General features: G+C 33.7%; 1 protein-coding gene across 4 annotated transcripts in view; it reads left to right on the forward strand.

Moving 5' to 3' along the window:
• MMS22L (MMS22 like, DNA repair protein) overlaps positions 1-20,071 on the forward strand; it is a 116,985-nt gene extending 96,914 nt beyond the window's left edge. For all 4 annotated transcript variants that reach the window (XM_006926281.3, XM_015600458.2, XM_025042929.1 and 1 more), the window contains 6 exons: positions 246-415; positions 2,780-2,991; positions 5,770-5,933; positions 14,705-14,801; positions 16,168-16,335; positions 17,040-20,071. In XM_006926281.3, the coding sequence (XP_006926343.1) occupies positions 246-415; positions 2,780-2,991; positions 5,770-5,933; positions 14,705-14,801; positions 16,168-16,335; positions 17,040-17,121 (893 nt within the window). In that variant the 3' untranslated portion in view covers positions 17,122-20,071. The remainder of the gene's footprint in view (positions 1-245; positions 416-2,779; positions 2,992-5,769; positions 5,934-14,704; positions 14,802-16,167; positions 16,336-17,039) is intronic.
• The last annotated feature ends 56 nt before the right edge of the window (positions 20,072-20,127 follow it).

Below are 20,127 nucleotides of genomic sequence, written 5' to 3' on the forward strand. Positions count from 1 at the left end.
GCAGACTCGAAACCATAATATATTTCACGTAGTAAAGAAATCTTTACTTTTTCTATTGGCCCAGAACTCTGAAATTTGTCTGTTTAGTGAAATACGTGACTTGATAGGTCTTTTGACTCATAATGTTTCTTATTGTCTACTTTTAATTTGTTCCTATGTGCTTTAAATATAAATTTTTTAGTAAAATGACAAATTTTCCATTTAGAAGAAAACTGTTAACTGCTATTATTACTCTTCTTTGTTAGGAATTCTTGTTAAATCATGGGCACAGATTTTTGCCACCTCTAAAGCCCAAAAATTACTATTCCGGATCATAGATTGCTTACTGCTACCACATTCAGTGTTCCAGCAAGAGAAGGAGCTGCCTGCACCTATGTTTACTGCAATTCAGAAGAGTCTTCCTTTGTATCTCCAGGTATAGTGGTTGTTTAAAAGTTTTTTTTAAAAATATTGAAACTTTACCTTAAAACAGAGTACTAGCTGCAGGTTTAAAAACCGTACATTGTAATCTCTCTGTTAATGTGTACATGTGGCAATTCCGCTGAGCGATTTTTTAATTCCTTTTGTATTTGCCTCTGAAAATGAAGATGGAAAAGGCAAAATCTCCACCCTCAATAAGCTTAAAGTCAAGAGAGGAGGCTGACTAGCATAGACACACTAGTAGCATGCTCAATATTTTTCTTAGGGGCTCAGCTGTTTGTCAGCCAAACTGGATTGAGGAGATGTGAGAGAAGACACGGTAAAAGATATTATTTGTCTAAGCAGAGTGGGTATGAGTTGAAGTTCTATTTCTGTCGGAGGGAGCAGCATTTAAAGAGCCTGATTTTTGTAAGAAAATATGACACTGAGGAAAAGCAAATAATTCTCTTATGGGTGGAGACTTATAATGGAGGAGCTACATGCTGGAGGGCGTTATATGCCATGATAAGGAGTTTGGATTCTCTTGGGTGGAGACTTATAATGGAGGAGCTACATGCTGGAGGGCGTTATATGCCATGATAAGGAGTTTGGACTTGTTCTTTTACATGGGAGCTATTGATGGATTTTGAGCAGAGAAGTGGGAGTAACACATTTACATATTAGAAAGGTGATTCCGTTGGCAATATCTAAGATAGTTGGTCCATGTGGAGATAAGATTGAAGACTTGGAAGGCAGTGAATTGTTCATTATCTGAAGGTTTTGAATGAAGGCAGTGGGTATAGAGCTCACACGGTAGTTTTCAGAAATATTTAAGAGCTCCAGTCAAAAAGACTTGCTGAATGAGTGTGTGGAGCAATAGAAAAAATAGAACACTTTTTAGATTCCAGAGTGGCTGCTTATGTAAATGGTAGTGCTACTAACGGAAGTGAGAAATTCTAGAGATAAAGAGATGAAGGTAAGAATTTCACAGTGGCTGTAATTTGAGGTGCTGGAGAATATTTAGGTAATGATGTCCAATAGGCACTTGGATATACTGATCTGTCCTTCAGAAGAAAGGGCGGGGCTGGGAGTGTACTTTGTTATTCATTAGTGTCTGATACTGAAAATAATTGCTGCTTAATTTGGGCTTCAGCAAGGGAAGCTGAGGAGGAAGTAGAGAATGGATTTCGACTAGGTAATAAGCAGTCTTTTCAACAGACGGAGTGTTTTAAACAGATTTTTACGATTTCTAAGACTTTTAAAGTTGGCTCTTTGATTTTGTATTTATAATAGCATTTAAAACATAGTTTAGTGTGTCCACTAGCTGAAAGATAAACAAAGACAGGTAGAGGGGAGTCGTGGGCGGCAGGAGACTCTGGTGTGCTTGTTCCATGTGACCCTCTTAAACCAAAATTGTATATTTAATAAGAATTCTTATAAACTTCCAAAGTTGTAAATTGAAAAATTTGGTTATTCATCCATTTGGCAGACTTGAGTTGGAATGATATCTTTAATTATTTCTCCGGAAAAACACTTTGTGAATCAAAGTACCAAATTATAAGTGAACTTTTAGAACATGATTTGTTGTTGTGTTGGTGATTATTTGTATTTAGTAATATGTAATATTTAGTAACATTGGCAGAAAAAAATTCTGTTTCTCAGGATATTAGTTTAATTGTAAGTATCAAATGCTGTAATCCGTATGAAAATATTTTGTTAACTTCTGTGTAAATGGAAAGGATTCAATAAACAGACATGTAATACGACATCTTGAGTTCTATGTGACTTTGATCAAGCTCTTAACTTCTCTAAAGCTCAGTTTCCTCAGCTATAAAATTGAAGCTACAGTAACACTAACTCAATAGTTTTTGAGGAATTTAAATGAAATAATGAATATAAACTGTGTCACATAGTGCCTGTCAAATGAAAACCTCAATAAATTTCATTCCAAATCATAATCTACATTTCTTTCCTTTTGTTAATTTTTTTAAAAAAATGTATCGCATTTATTAACAGGGAAGCTTTTTAGCATAAATCCTGTAGTCTTACTCTAATGACCACTGAAATGTGGTGGTCAAAGTTTTTGAAGATGGGAGTAAAAAGGAAGCTTCCTTTGTCTTCATACACTTTTCCCCTGCTTCTTTTGGGTGTGCTCCAAAGACAAGTATGTTTGGTTAGATGCCAGAGCACAGGAGCTACCAAGCTCAACAACTCCCTGAACTTCGTATAAACATTATCTACATTATCGATTACTAGTGGGCAGTATCCTTGTTGACTGTGTAAGTTACAAATTCTGACTTCAGTATTAATGCGGGGGACTAAATTAGTAAATCCTAAATGTTTTTTAACTTTACCTTTTAATATTTTTTTTCTCTTGTAGGGCATGTGTATCGTGCGTTGTCAGTCTCAAAATTCAAATGCCTATTTGAACCAATTGCTAGGGAATGTTATTGAGCAATATATTGGGCGATTTCTTCCAGCTTCTCCACATGTTTTAAGTCTTGGACAACATCCTGTTTTGTTGGCATTGAGAAACTCGGACACCGTTGCACTGATGTCACCTCTAAAGAAATGCATTGTACATGTCATAAGGTACCTGTAAATATTAAAAATAAGTGGTATTTACAATTTATTAATCTATTAAAAAGTAACAAAAATCTCAGAAGTATTGGCATCCATTAGGATACTGGTCACTTGGAAACTTTTTTTCCTGAGAAGTATTGTCTAAGATTTCTAAAATGACTTTTGCTCATGGCAGCCTAAGACAATGCTCTTTAAATTGCTTATTTTCTCTCTACATAGCCAATTATTTTCCTTATATATGTCTTATATATTTTAGTTTTTATCAGATAAATAGTAATTGTATTTCATACTATATAAGATTTAGTAATTATTTTTATAAAAGATCATAAGTAAATATATGACTGCTAATATGAAAAAGGAAGCTATACAAAGTCCTATTTTGTTAATCTATTCTCTGCCTTAATAACTCAGTGTTTTTATTAGCCAGACGAATAAATGAAACTTGAGGTTCTCTACTAAAGTCATACCTTTTAACTGCAACATTAGAAGATTCAATAATAGAAATTATCTTTTCTTTGTCTTCATAGAGTATTTAGTCATATAACATCAGTTTTTAAACTTTAAGATGCTATGATGATATATATTATTCTTATCTAGTATTTTTTTCTGTTTTTAATGACCTGATAATATTCATCACCTTTCTGCAGAATTCTGTATCTGAAATCTGTTCTTCCTTCTGTTTTTTTTTTTTTTTTTTTATTTTTTTTTTTCTTTTTTTTTTTTTTTTTTTTTTTTTTTTCTCCTTCATGTTCTGAGTGTTCTGCTCACCAGGTTTGGAAGCTTTATAATCTTTGTTCCCTCTCCTTTGCCGTTCTTTGGCAGATGATTATTTTCTTCCCTTCTTTTCTCATCTCCTTCCTCAGCTTATACCTAGACTATTGCTAGAGTGTCTTTTCTATTTTCACTATCTCTAGTCTTTTCTTTAAGTACAGCCTAAATAATGTCCCCAGATTACTTTTCCTGAAATACTGATCTGTTATGACAGTCTCCTACCCCTAGACCTTCATTTGCTCTTTTTGCTATGGAAAAAACTCCATACTCCTTAGCTGTCCATGATATGACACTTAACTTTTCCATGTCATCATATACAAATCCTAATGAGACTGGCTTAGTTATTGTTCCTCCAAAATGATTTACATTTTCCTACATTACAGCTTTATTCATACCATTTTCTCCATTAAAGTGTCATCCCTCTGGACAAAATTCTACCTAGACTTTATAAGACCTACACTTAATATTTCATTGTACCATAATGCTTCTTATTCTGAAGTCATGTGCTCTATACAATTTAGTTGAAGAATTGTAAAATTTTTGCTTTACTTGATTCTGAATTCCCAATAAGATTGTATAGTGTTCTACCACTGTGTTTGAGACATGGTATAACTAATTCTAATACAAACTGAATGATAAGTGCTGAAGTGAAATTAAATCCTTAAGGTCATAAACTGTTTAAAAGCCCATTATTTAGGATCCTGGCAGCTTTAGCTGACTTGCCTATTTACCAGTGAAAACATTTTTCTCATGATTTCTGGTTGAAGACTCAAAAATATAACAATTCCTTTTTGTTTTGTTCTGTTTTGTTTTTAATACTTAGGAAAGAAATTGAGTTTGCCACCTATGTCTTTCTCCATTTTATGCTTCTCTGCTCCTGCCTTTCTCCATCTTAATTAGAGCTCTTCTTCTGAATTTCTGAGAATTCTGGGCTTATTTTTCAAAGCACCTATCACACTATATTATAATAGTCTTTTTCTTGTCCAGCTTTTCCACTGGACACTGAGCCTGTTACTTTCAGAGACCATATTTTACTTAACTTTACATTCGTGTTCTTAGACTTGTACCTGGTGTACCATAGTACCCAATAAATGTTTATTTTATGCATTAGGAATTCAGCAGTGAACAAAAAAGACAAAACTCTTGCCCTCAAAGAATGAATGAATCTTCTAATACGTAATATTTGTTCATGTTACTGTATAGAGTAGAAATGAAGAAGACATAGTATCTGCCCTTAAGGCGTTTATAATTTTTAATGATTTCTGTGCTTCATTTTGGCAAATTACTATTGCTTTGCAAATATATCTGGATGTCTAGTTTAGATTTACATGCATTTGACAATTTTTCATATTGTCTAGACTTTTTAGAAACTGAGCAATTCCCACTTTGATTTATTCACTTAACAAATGTACACTGAACGCCTATTTTGAGGCAAGTCCCAAGAGGTAGAGATATAAAAGTGAGTTGGATAAATTATCTTTGTGATCTATGTTGAGTTCTAATGCTAAAATTTGTCCTTCTTTGAGAGTAATTTAAATCTGATTGTTTTACTTCCTAAGCGAAGGGTAGAGGTAAAGCTAGAGTAGGAAGCTAATTCTTAAGATTTATTAAGCTAATTCCTCTTATTGATTTGGAAAAATAAGACCCCTCCCAACTTCCTAAATAAACAAATGTGAGGAGATATTTCTTTATGCAGATTTTACATTTGAGAAAATGTTGCATCACTGAGGAGCTGATAGAGGAGATCACGTTTATATTAGAAAGGAAAAAAACAGATTAGCAATTAGATTTTTATTTGGATTTTGATTAAATTCAAAATCAGATATATAGTCATTGCTTGTAAAATCTTATGTATGTAGAAGATAGCATGGTAAAATATACATACTTTTTAGAAATTGTGCTCTATTAATTTGGGGGAAGGGTAAATTTTCCAGTATTTATAAAGTATATATCATTTGATTCTGCTCCATTGAAACTTTAAACAGAAGAAAAAACTTAAGTTGTGCTTCTTTCCAGGAAATCCTACTTTGAGTTTAAAGGGTTCTTGTTCCCTCCTCGCTTAGCATCCATTCTGGCCTTCATCCTCCAACTCTTCAAAGAAACTAACGTAGACATTTCTGATGTTGAACTACTCCTCCCTGGCATCTTAAAATGCTTGGTGTTGGTCACTGAACTCCAAGGTAAGTTTGAGTTTGTTATGCTTTTCTCTTCACAAATTAAGAAATAGTTAGGAAAATATTTGGTTATTTTATATGTTTATATATATCATGGCTAAAGAGCAAACTCCGGGTTAATAGCTGAGGTTGAGCATGATAAAATGGTTAAAAACTGACATGTTTCAGTCTAGTTTCATTTAGTTTACTTTCTTCCCCCAAGCAAATAGTTTACTTAAGGGCTACTTCCTCTGATTAGACTTGTTAACTCTTAAAGAATTATTTGTTCAATCTGACTCCAGTATTAAATGCAAATCGTTAAATATTAAGTGATGAGGGGTAAGAGGGCTCAGCGTACTTTCTTCTGTTCAGGTTTGTGCTAGAATATCAAAGCTGATTTCTTGGGCAAACCTTAAGAATCCTTTGATCCTGCTCCTTTTGTCTCTTCAGCCTTACTGTCCGTGATCTCTTTAAAATACCATTTATTTAATCCCCACTGTGAGTAGCATGCTTTAATAAGCTTATTGGTAATATGCAGAATAGTAGTCATAGTTCTATCCTGAAGAAGTTATTTAATGTAAATAGAATGCTGTGTGTGTATATGTATGTGTGTCATTATAATGTGATTGTTCAGGGCAGGACTTCTTAAATGCTTCTACCTAAGTACTTCTAACTGCTATGAAAAGTGAGTACAATATGTATTCTGAAGAATCTGAGGGCAGTGCCCAAAGTGATAGCTGAAAGCTCAAACAGCTCTTTGAAATATTCTGTTTCATCGCAGAAAAATTATCTATATTTTGTTTTAATCCTTATTTATTTTAGTATTTAAGATATTCTTTCTGTTCCCAAGCTTGGTTTTGTGAAAAATGTTGTGGTATATTAATTTAGGATACCCTTACTTAATAGCAACGTCCTTTCACTGAAGAATACCCAGATGGACCCCATACTCTTTAGAAATTTTTTGCCTCATTGAAAACTTATGCATACTTTTCACTTCAGTGAAAGTTTGTACAAAACAAAATTTCTTGAGACAGAGTAGATAATATAAAATTTTAGCTAGCTTCTTATTTTGATGATAATAGTATTTATTATGAAGGAGACCAGGGTTTGGAAGGTGAATTTTACTGCTCATTTCTAGTGTAAACCGAAATCAATTTTAGACTGCAATAAAGAATAAAAAGCATTTATTTGAGCAGACGGAACTGTAGCCTGGAAGACACAGATTTAGATAATAACCTAAAGTGTCCCCCACCAAAACAAAGTGGAGGCCATCCGTTATAAAGTTTCCAGGTTTATGCAAATGAGGTTTCCAAATGTGCAGTTCTAATTGGAGGGGGCAGGTCTCAGTCCATTGGTAGAAAGACAAACCAGGGTTTCCCCCTCGGTGATTGACTCAGTGTAAACTAGTGGGCTGTACTGCAGGAGGAGACATAAAGATTGTTACGTAAAATCAGTTGGTGGGAGATTAAGTGGGCAGGAGAAAGCAAAGGGGAGAAGTCTTTGGGATTAAATAAAAAGTAAAACGGAGGGATACATACTTTTTACATTGATGGGTACAGGAAAGTTAATCAACATTTACAGCACATAGAGATGGTATACCTAGGACAAGATAACCACAGGGGGCTCTGTGGTCTCCAGCTCTAGTGCAGTGGGTTGTACCCTGAGGGGTCTGGAAAAAAGGGATTACTCTGACATTCTAAAGGTATGATGTTATGTTAGACGCAAAAAGATAATAGACAGGATTACTTAAGATAAAAATTGACCTTTGTCAGGAAAGCTACAGGCTTAGGATGTGACTACCCACCATGACCTGCTTTAGTTAGGAATTTTTATGTTCAGACCATTCTATGTGTTTAATTTCAACTGCTGAGACCATGCTGGTCTCCCTTGAGATTGTCAGATTTAGCATGTGGCCCCTTTTTCATCCACACCTTGAGGGAGCAGTATTAAACACAGATTTGTAGGCTTGTCTCGGAGAAAATTCTCTCTGACTCTCCTTGTAGTCTCAGTGTTTAAAAGGACATTTGTGAAATTATAGAAGGTGTTACTAAATGACTTACCAAGTCCGCTCCTAGGTATATGCCCAAGAGTGTTTTAAACAATGTCCATTCTGAAACCTGTACACAAGAGCTTGAGGAGTTCTGCTTCCGGCATGACAATATAAGGAACTCTGCCAACTTGTTTCCAGCAAAACTATTGAAAATTACTTAAAAGAAAACACTTAAATTCTCTGGAAATAAATTCTCTGGAAATTTGCTATATAAGGATATACAGCAAATGAAGAAACATTTATTTAAGAAAATCTACTCAAACTTAGTAAGAACAGCAAGAGTCTGTGGTACTTGAACCAAGACCCCTCTTTCCTACTCTTCTCCCAGCTCAATAAGACAAACTCTATTCCAGACTGGTAAATCCAAAAACATAGGGCTCCCTCTCTTCCCAGCTGCCAGTAGGAGGGCTGTCATCCTGTGAGAGACAAAATATCAATATTTCTTATCCTTGCCCCACACTACCTGATGCTAAAGTTATGTTCTAGGCGAGCATGGCTGAGAAGTAGGGGCTCCCTTCTTCTCAGTCCCCACTTATGGGATGGTTGCAGTACATTGAGTTTGACTCTAAGAATATAGGGGTGCCGATCATTTTTGCTACAGCTTAGAGGTGGGTGTTCCATGCCACGAGAAGCAAGCTGAGGAGACTTGAGGCTACTGCCCCTTCTTCCACTAGCATTCAGCTCCTCAGGTGAGTGTGTCACCCAGAAAGTAGTAAGTACCATTATTCCTATCCCCAGCACCAGAACCACACCTTTGAGATTTTGCCTGTAACTTTTAATTCCTCCAAAAGAACTGACTTCATCTGCAACAGAGTGAAAAAGTTCTAGCCTAAGGTGCTGTCAAAAAACAGTGATGTTTGTGGTAAAAGCAATAGGTAGGAAAATAATAGAATCATTGGCGATATAAGCGAATGTGTAGACCAGCTAGTTTGGTGAGAGAATTTGTGAAAGAGACAGCTGGATAGAGCCCTTGGCTCAAAACAAATCTCCAACACTGACCCCAGTAACTATCCCCTTTAAAACAGCCAGAACTTGATTAGCTCAGTCCATAAAGCAATTTATGCCTAGGCATTATCAAAAATAATACTGTAACAACCAGCAATTAATGGAGCTTAAGAGTTGGATGTGGTCAGGGAAAGGAACTAAGAGAACACTATCAAAATCATTGTCTTCCAATGGAGGCTGGGAATACCTAAGGTTATACCACCACCTGAGGAGCAGTGTTAGAGGCTTCACACTGAAGGGGCAGGAGGAAGGAAAAAGTAGACTTCACTAAAAAAAATGGCCAGTTTTCAACAAAAAACTTTATAAGACATGCAAAGAAACAGAGAAGTCTGATCCATACACAGGGGAAAAAAGCAGGCAAAAGAAGCTGCCAGCGAGAGCAGATACTGGATTTAATTGGCATACTTCAAAGTAATAGAAGAACAAAAAACACAAGACATTTAGAAAACAAAAAGTAAAATGACTGTTGTAAATCCAACTATATCAATAGTAATATTAATTGTGACAGGATTGAACAAGCCAATCAAAAGGCAGAGATTATCAGAATAGATTTTTTTTTTTTTTAAAAAAAGATCTAACTATATCTGCAGGAAACATTTTAGATTCAAATATTGAAAGTAAAAGGATGGAGAAGGATACATCATGCAAACTCTGACAAGAGAAAGTAGGAGTAGCTATATTAATAGCAGACAAAATAGGTATTAGGCCAAACAGTGTTCCTAGAAATAAAGACGTTGTGCAATGATAAAAGGGTCAGTCCATCAGGAAGATTTAATAAAACATGTGCACCTAACAACAGAGCACCAAAATATAGGAAGCAAAAACATGAAGGAGAACTAGACCTCAGTAATAGTTGGATCTTTTGGTTTCCACTTCAACATGTAAAGAGCTTGGAAGTGATCACTCCCACCCTTATTGAATCATCTTGGCACCTTTGTCAAAAACAAAATTTAAAAAAGATATGTAGGTTTATTACGAGACTCTCAGTTCTATTCCATTGATTTGTGTTTATGCCACTACCACACTGTCATGGTTATTGTTGCTTTTTACTACGTTTTGAAATTGGAATGTATAAGTCTTCCAACTTCTTTTTCAAGATTATTTTGGCTATTCTGGGTCCTTTGTAATTCCATATGAATTGTAGAATCAGCTTGCCAATAGTCTACTGCATTTCTGGTCAGAGTTGCGTTGTGTAAGTCAATTTGGGGAGTATAACTACTTTAACAATATTAACTCTTCCAATCCATGAAAATGGCATGTTTTTCCATTTACTTAGATATTCTCTAATTTCTTTCAATTTATATTTTTCTTTTGTTAAATTTATTTCTAGTTCATTCTTTTTGATGCTATTGTAATGGAATCTTTTTCTTAATTTCATTTTCAGATTGTACCTTGAAAGTATATAGAAATACAGTTGATTTTTGTATTTTCATTTTGTATCCTGCAACTTTGCTGAACTTATAGATAGTTTTTTAGTGGAGTCCTTAGGATTTTCTATATACAAATCATGTCATCTGCAGATAGGGTAGTTTACTACTTCTTGTTCAGTCTTGATGCCTTTTATTTCCTTTTCTTTCTCTGACTAGAACTTCTAGTGCAATGTCGATAGAAGTGGCAAGAGTGGAAATCCTTGTCCTGTTCCTAATCTTAGAGGGAAAGCATCTAATCTTTCACCATCTTATGTGAGGTTAGCTGTAGGATTTTCATAGATGTCCTTCATCACATTGAAGCAGTTCTCTTCTATTCCCAGTTTGTCATTATGTGTTGCACCTCTTTATCCCTGATAATTCTACCTGTTCTGAAGTCTGCTACCTGTATGAAATTAATATAGCTACTACCATTTTGTTTTTAATTGTGTTAGCATTCTATATACTTGTCCTTCTCTCTTATTTATCTGTGTCTATATTTAAAGTAGACACAGTTGTAGACAATATACAGTTGGGTCTTATTTTTTTATCCATTGTCATTCTCTGCCATTTAATTGGTTTTATTTAGATCATTCACATTTAAAGCGATTATTGGTATTGTTGGATTAATATCTACTATGTGTAACTTTTCTGTGTATTGCTCTTGATATTTTTAATATTCTACTCTTTTTCTGCCCTCTTAACATTTTAATTGAGCACATTATGATTCCATTTTCTTTCCTCTATTAGCACATCGAAGATACTCTTTTTAAATTTTGTATTTTTAATGGTTGCCCCAGAATTTGTAGTATATATTTAATCCAAGTTCACTTTCAAATAACACTATATTCCTTCATGGTAGTGCAGGTTACCTTTAACAAAATACTTCCAATTCCTTTCTCCTGTCTCTCATAACATTGTGTCATTCATTTCACTTATCCATAAGATATAATCACCACATACTTGTTGCTATTATTATTTTGGGCAAAAAGCTGTCAGATTAATTAAAACTGAAGAGAGCTTACCAGGACTAGAAGCCTGCTGCTGGAGCTGATACCAGTAGAAATATTTAAACTGAATTTGACAAATTGTTGTATGCTCAGATTTGGGGGCAGCAGTTTGTCCTATTACCTCAATTCTCTGATGCATCTAGGAAGAGTTTTCTGTTTGTTCAGATTATTTCTTCAAATTGATCTATAAATTCAGTGCAACTCCTACCAGAATCCCAGCAGACTTCTTTGTAGAAATTGACAAGCCAATTCTATAATTCATATGGAATTGCAAAACACCTAGATAGCCAAAACAATCTGGAAAAGAAAGAAGTTGGAAGACTCACACTTTCCAATTACAAAACTTAGTACAAAGCAACAATAATCATGACAATGTAGTACTACCATAAAGATGAACATATCAATGGGATACAATTGAGCATCTAGAAATAAATCTATGTGTCTATGGTTTTTGTTTTGTTTTTGACAAAGGTGCCAAAATGATTTAATAAGGGGAAAATAGTCTTTTCAACAAAATGTGCTGGGGTCACATGGATAGCCACATGTAAAAGTAAATGTATACCTTCACACTGTATACAAAACTTAAAGTAGACCTAAATATCAGAGGTAAAACCATAAAACTCTCAGAAGAAAGCATTGGAGTAAATCTTAATGACTTTGGATTTGGTAGTGAATTGTTAGATATGACACTAAAAGTATGAGCCACAAAAGAGAAAGTTGGATTTAATTAAAATGAAAATCTTTGTGCTTCAAGGGACACTTATCAAAGTGAAAAGATGACAATGGGAGAAAATGTTTGCAAGTAATTTATATGATAAGGAACTTGTTTCTACAATATATAAAGAACTATTATAACTCAATAATAAAAGACAAATAATTAAAAATAGGAAAATGATTTAAATAGACATTTCTCCAAAGAATATAAACAAATGGCTAATAAACGCCTGAAAAAGTACTCAACATTATTATTCATCAGGGAAATGGAAATCAAAACCACAATGAGATACCACCACTTCATACTCACCAGATTGGGTATAATAAAAAAGGTCAGATAATGACAAGGTTTGGCGAGAAGGTGAAGAAATCAGAACTCTCATATACTACTGTTGAGAATGTAAAATGGTGTAGCCACTTGGGAAAACAATCTGGTAGTTTGTCAAATGGTTAAACAGAATAACCATGTGACCTAGCATTGCCACTTCTAGATATATACCCAAGATAATGAAAATAGATGTCCACACAGAAACTGTACATTAATGTCTGTGCCAATGTTATTCCTAAAAGCCAAAAAGTAGACTGCCCATCACCTGATGGAGTTTTAAAATGTAATCTAGTCATACAATAGAATATTATTTAGCTGTAAGTAAGGAGCCAAAGTACTGGTATATGCCACAACACGGATGAACTTTGTAATAAACATGATTCTAAATGGAAGAAGCCAGTGTCAAAAGACCACATGTTATATGATTTCAATATATGAAATGTCCAGAATAGTTATATTTATAGAGAAAGAAAGTAAATTACTAGTTGCTTAGGGGGATAGGGAGTGATATCAGAGGGTAGAGAATGATATCTAATGGGTGTGGGGTTTCTTTCCAAAGTAAAGAAAATATTCTAAAATTGACTTGCAATGGTTGCATAATTCTGTGAATATATAAAAAAAACTATTGAATTGTACATGTTAAGTGGGTGAATTGTATACTATGAGAATTATATGACAATAAAGCCAAAGAACTTTGAAAAGATTACCCAGTTTAAAAAAAAAAACTCAGTGCAATTAAAGAAATAAACAAAAATAGCAAATATTTTTTAAATAAACTCTGTACACTAATATTCAGAGCAGCATTATTTGTAATAGTAAAATGAAAACAACTCAAATGTCCATCAATTAACGAATGTATAAATAATAGATTTATCCATACTGTGGAATATTATTTGGCTGTCAAAAGGAAGTGTTGATGCATTCTACAATGTAGGTGAACTTTAAAACATGCTAAGACAAAGGAGGCAGTCACAGAAGACTAGATGGTCCATGATTCTGTTTATATGAAATTTCCCAAGAGTCAAATCCATAAGGACAGAAAGTAGATTAGTGATTACCAGGGACTGGAGAAGGAAGAAAATGGAGAATGACTGCTAATGGATATGAGGTTTTGGGAGAGGTGATGAAATTGTTATGAATTAGATAGTGATGACAGCTTCATAACTGTGAATATACTAAAAACCAATGACTTATATTTTAAAAGGTTGGTTTTTATGATATTGAATTATACCTCAATAAAGCTGACATTAAAAAAATTGTGCTAACTACTCATATGCTATGAAGGCTATTTCTTCAGGTTCTGGTACTTTTTCCATCAAAGAGCTTTTGGGGTTTTTCAAGAAAATGTCTTTTAAAAAGAGCCAGATATATTCTCTAGAATTGTATCTAACATGAGAAGTTAATTTCTCAATAAAGACAAGTATGCTGTATCTTCTTTATCTACTTATATTCATGTCATGAAAAACATGTACTAAATATTAATTTAAGTACATGTGCATCATATGTCTTCTCCTGCTATAATGGATTACACTTTCTGAAAATATTTTTATTCTTAGAGAAGGCACTTTCCCCGCCAGCTAACTTATATTTAATGGGCCAAAAACAACACAACAAAAATTTAATAGCATTTGGAACATGTTGAATATTTTAAATTCTTTCTTGACTTTTTTTCATTTTTATGTACAAGTGCACAATTTTAAAGGATTTGGTTGAATATTTAAAGAATACAAATGTTCTTTTTGTAATTTTGCTGTCATTTGAAAGGAAGGTAGCATCAAAAATAGTTTATATACAGATATTTGTGTGTATATTATTTTTGATTAATTTTAAATGAAGACAAGTTCTGGCTTCTAATTTGCTACGTATATATTTGGTACTGGAAGGAATATGCTTATGAATTTTAAAAAATAATCTGTAAGTCTGCTGAATTATTAAATGCTGTCTTTTGCCAGTATGTAACAGTGCTTGCAGGATTGGTATGGTATTGTGTTTTTGAACATGGGCTCTTTTCTAAGAGAAAGATGTATCTTCACATGTATTTTTTCAGTTATAACATAAAAAATAGACTTGAGCTTTTTATATTTTCTTAATATAAGAGGGAGATCGGGAAATATACTTTTGAACAAAACAAAAATTCATAACTTTTATTTTGAGAAATAACAAGAAAGCATATATATATACTTTAAGAAAACAACATATTTTTCTAAATCAAGAGTGTTTATAAAAGTGAGGATCCAGATGGTCAATTCAGACAAAATGTATAACGCTATAATTTTTCCTCCTAGTTAAAAGGCTAGCCACAGACAACCTGCAATACATAGTAAAAGCCTGCCAAGAGGGGTCAGAAGGAGAACCTGCCGCTCAGCTGACTTCGGTGTTTAGGTAACTGGAAAATATGCCAACTGGCAAGGAGACTCTTGCCAGCCTTTTGACAGCCAGCATGTTTTTTGAATAACTAATTATCCAAAACATAATGCATTACTACTTGTTTATAGTATTTCAATTATTATATTTTGGGCAGTAGTTTTGTTACACTGCGTTGTGTTATTAAAAAAGTAAATGTACCGGGGAGAAAGAAAAGCAAGCTGACTCAAAAAATTACCTGAGTGTTTAGTAAGGAAACTCTTGCATATATTTAAGAGAAAAAATAGGAAATGTGGGTCATGATGACAGGAGCACAGGCCTTCAGAGCTGCTAAATGTTTATTTACTCAGGATCCTGTGTTGAAGCACATGTCACGGGTTTCTGACTTGCTTTAGACCCTGTTGACCCAGAAAGCTCTGTTGTTTCATTTGTGAGGCATAGACTTTGAGGAGTAGATCTGTTGTTTGTTCACAAGACTAACAGTGAAACTTGAGGAACTTTTTTTTTCTGCCTTGCTTCCTTTGTCTTGTGTTTTCTGTAGGGCAGTATTTTTAAGTATTCTCACAGTTTCTACCAGTTTATCTTTATTATACATATCTCTACCCTAGCACTACCATGATAAATAATTTGGGGTCATTTTCTTCATCTATGTTGGATCTTTGATTTCTCTATTTTTGTTCTCATCGTGTAATTAGCACTTGTCAAGTGTTTACAGTTTATTTAAATTATGATCACTTGAAATAAATGATAGATTTGTGAAAACTATAAAACCTTAAAAGGGAAGAAAAGATTCTGTATGAATAAAGAATGCATATTAATGTATAATTTATTAAGCTAAGTGGCTTTTATTTTGGGGAAGTGAAAATTTTAAGGTTAAAATATGTAATGCTTATTTATAACGGCATCTTATAGATCTAAAGTCTCTTCTTCAGTTAAGGAATATAAAAATATATTGCAAATAACTTGCTTTCCAATATTTTCCAATAAAGATATTGTCAATTTATCTAAAGATATGAAGAACTGAAAATGATTTAGGAAACCAGACTCGTTTATTTCTGTCTTAGTCTCTTCCATGTCGTTACCACCCAGATTTCAACATGTAGACTATAACAACAAAAAGCCCCTGGGCTTCGATTTTTTTTCCCCCTTATGCTCCCTCTTGAGATTCCAACTCTTATCACTCTTTTCTTGGCTCACACTGAAATAAGCCATTTCTGTTCTTCATTTTTAAGTGTTATAAATAGTCTTCATATGACCCCTAGATTCTTAAGGTAATCTTACATAAATGATCTTTTTTGTGTTCCGGTTATAGCTGGTTGCTATATAGTTGCCAGCCCAATGAATTGCCCCAAAAGTAATTCTAAATAACTTGATTTACTTTCAGGAATTTTATCCAGGATTATGGTATGAAATACGAATATCAAATTTACAGCTTTTTAGAAACAGTAGCAGTATTGGACCAGCAGGTTGTTATTCACTTGATTTCTACCCTCACTCAATCTCTGAAGGATTCAGAGCGGAAATGGGGCCTTGGCAGAAATAGCAAACAAAGGTATGTTTGATAATTTGATTACATTCTTTTGGGCAATGATTATAAAATCCAGATTCATTTTCTACAAATGGCTTGTTTTCTTATTCCCTCAAATTTTGGGTGTATTGAGTTGAAAAATGTCTTAGTACTATGATACATCCATTCACATATTGGTTTTTTTTTGTTTGTTTGTTTGTTTTTCTAAAGTGACCACCTTAGGAAGCTATGTATTTCAGGAGTGCTGTCGTTGCTTAAAGCACATTGTATTCCTCATTGGGTAGTGGATTTCAGAGCCTCAGGTGTCTTGTTTTTGTATAAAATCCATGGTGGCAAATCAGCCTTTTGAGGGGTGCTTAATTTACTGAATCAACTATATCATGTGTATCCAGTTAAGAAGCTGAGTGACCCAATTAGGTAATATGTTTTTTGGTCAAAAATAGATAATAGGGCTTTTATTTTATAGGTTTATAGTCCAATTGAGAGTAGTGCTTGAACTATTTAGAGTAATACAACACTGTGGCAATAAACCTGTAGTTCCTAAAGAGATTGTTTTAGAGGGGCCAGCACTCAGAATTCATAAGTCCCAAATTTTGCTAAAGAATCAAAGTACTTTAATCACATTGGGTATATATGGTGGTGTGTACAGACATTCAGGCAGGTTCAATTAAAAAATAAATGAAAAATACTACAAAAAAGATAATAGATTGCCTTTTTTTCTTTAACAGGAAAGCCTATAGCAAGCTTTTATCTCACCTAGGACAAGCGGGACAAGATGAGATGCAGAGACTGGAAAATGATGACATCTAATGTTTTGTGATTCATCTTTTCTATAAATTATAACTATCTAAAGCCACTTTGCATCCTTCTGACACCTTTTAATTAATTGTATAATGTTCAGTTAAAAATACTTTCTAGGATTTTTCCTTACATAACTGTAAGTATAAAGTATATAAATAAGGAAATAAAGGTTAAGTATGTTACAGGATCTTGGAACTTGGCAAAACTGCATTCTATTTTGAAGAGATTTTAGTTTTAACTAAGGAAACTTTCTAAATGGGAATGTTATCTGTATATGATCACTAAACAGGCTTGTGTTGGTTGACCCATAGACTTTTTACTGTAATGTGACTTTCTGCCTTGTGATTTGTTTTTGTTTTTGTTTCTTATAAATTATGTTTTAATATGATATTTTTTTCAAGCTTTCTGGCTACCTTATGCTGGTTTTTTTTGGAGGGGGTTGGTCAAGAGATAGGACTGTTTATTTGTTATCCTTTTTTATGCTATGCGTGAGGCGAATTAATAAATAAAACTCTTCCCAAGCACACTTAACTCTGAGGAATGAGACTGAATCTGGCTAAATTATTATGTAGATAATTTATAAAAATTTTTTTTAAGCTTAGGCCAACAGTGTTTAGGTTCCAGCAATTGCCAGATGTTTTTCTCTACTTATCCTTTCTTTTGGAATTATCATTAAAAGAAATATAAGGAGGATAAATAAGAGCTTTTAAGAAGATGATAAATAATATTCTGGAAAATCTAAAGATTGCAAATTAACAGAAGAGGCCTGAAAAGTCAGCTGATTATTTCCTTGCACTTTAATTTGAACCTCTTATAACTTAACATGTTACATATTTACAGGGAACTAGTTTAGTTTCCTTTAGCAGCTATTGTCTCTCAACTTTTTAAGTATCTCATCCAGATATATTTTACCAGTTGAGCACTTGTCTTTAACTCCTTTTCGTGATGAGCATTTTTTGGTAAAAAGAGCTCTGGGTTTCAAACCTAGCTCTGCTTTGTGACCTTGAGCGAGTTACTTAATCTTTCTGGGCCTCAGTAAAAAAATAATCTGTTTTCTACTATACAATGTTCTGGTAAGAACCAGTGGGATAATGTGTATAAAAATATTTGGTGACCTATGTTCTGTTTGGAGACATACAGACATGTTCACTGTATTATCATGCACATGGTAAAGGATACCTCTCAATTTTGTTCTTCTTTCTCTAATATGTCGTAGATGAATGATCCCACTATTTTTCATTTTTTTTCTTGCATGGTCTGTTTGCTATCTTTCAAATAATTTATTGCTTTATCCTTAGGACTCATCTGTATCATGGTTCCATTCCTTCAAGAAAACATTTCAACCCTTTTCTGTCTCAAGAAGTATCTTTAAAAAGGAAATGGATTGCAATTAGCAAAATATAGTTAATAGCCTTTTTCTAATTGTCATCTGTGAAGTCTAAAGGAGTTTCTGTTGTGTTCATGACATACAAATGGTCTATTTTCCCCCAAATCAACCATCATTATGACAAATGAAAGCCTCTTAAGGTTACTCGATTTCATAGCAATGAGTTTCTTTTCGTTATGATAGTGACTTATTACTATTTAATCTTTTTAAGGTGATGCCTTTAAAGAGGTTATTATATATAGTATATATTTTTTTTATTTTCCAAGAGAGGTAAATATAGCTTTGAGAATCTTGCTCCTTACTCTATCATACTTTAAGGGATAAGAAAAGCTGCTGCTGAATCATACAAAGAATAAAGTTTGTACTTAAAAAATCAGTTACAACAAAAAATTTGTAACAATACGTTTATATATGTATATATGTATGTTTATTAATAAATAAATTTTTAAAGAAGCAGTTTTTTTAATTGAAAAAAATTTTATGGTTCACTTCCTTTTCTTGAAAATCTTCACTGGCCCTTCCTTATTGCTGTAGTCTTTTTCCATTCACAGACTTAGAGTACCTTACACCTGCTTCCTTAATATCCGTTTTCCCCTAAATACCACATAATCTCTGGGGCTGCTACTTCTACCATTATAATGTAAGCCACTCTTTTAGTGAAATCCAAGAGTATGTTCTCAGTTCTCATGGTCTTTGGCCTCTCTGTGACATTTGCATTTTCTTTTATCTTCCCATCACTTCCTCAGTGATACTGCTTATTCCTACATATACTGTACTTTGAGAGCACCTTCACATTCTTCCTTGTCCCCAGCAAGATCTGGCCCTTCACCTGCTCTGTCTCAGTGTTCTTCTAATAGTCAACTGATAACACTAGCTCATATTTTCTCTCTCAGATCTATTTCTAGTGAAAATTTCTCTCTAAACCTCTCTAGTTGGATCCTCCTGAAATCTCAGTGCAACATGGCAAGCTGCCCACATCACCTTCTATTCCAGTCTAGTTCCTGTCTGTATTTTCTACCCAGAGAATACACTACTTTCCCAAGCTACTTGGTCTTGAAACTTCAGAAGCATCTTGGATTCTTCATTGTTCCTCACTTTCAGTTGATCTGCAGTACAGGCTCTTGCTATTTTTTGTCATCCTGTGCATTCAAACTGTTTTTTCTATTGGGCACTAGAATCTTATCTCCTTATCTCCGATCTTCCCTTGTCACAGTTCTGACATCAGTGTTTCTAAAATACTATTTTCTTTGTTACTTTTCTGCTTAGGGCCCTTGAATTACTTTACATTGTTAATAAGCTGACAGTTAAACCCTTCAATCAGGAAACTTTCTGCCATCTGACTCTACCTTTTCTGTCCAAGCTTAAACAGGAGACTAGACTGTTTTAGACTGAATACCATATTCATTCTATACTCTGAGAGTATTCTAGTCAAATAATTTCTGTGAAATGTCAGATGAGAGTGTAAAATAGATGATTAAAAGACAACAGGATGGTGAAATGACATTATTAGACATTCGGGTTTGGTTATGATTTAAATTTTAATTGAACATTTAATTAGGTTTCCATGGGGGAGAAAAAAAAAATAGGGCATATTGTCTCCGTACAAAAATCATTGTTCATATGCATTA

This window comes from Pteropus alecto, unplaced genomic scaffold, assembly GCF_000325575.1.
Source record: "Pteropus alecto unplaced genomic scaffold, ASM32557v1 scaffold7, whole genome shotgun sequence".
Taxonomy (NCBI): domain Eukaryota; kingdom Metazoa; phylum Chordata; class Mammalia; order Chiroptera; family Pteropodidae; genus Pteropus; species Pteropus alecto.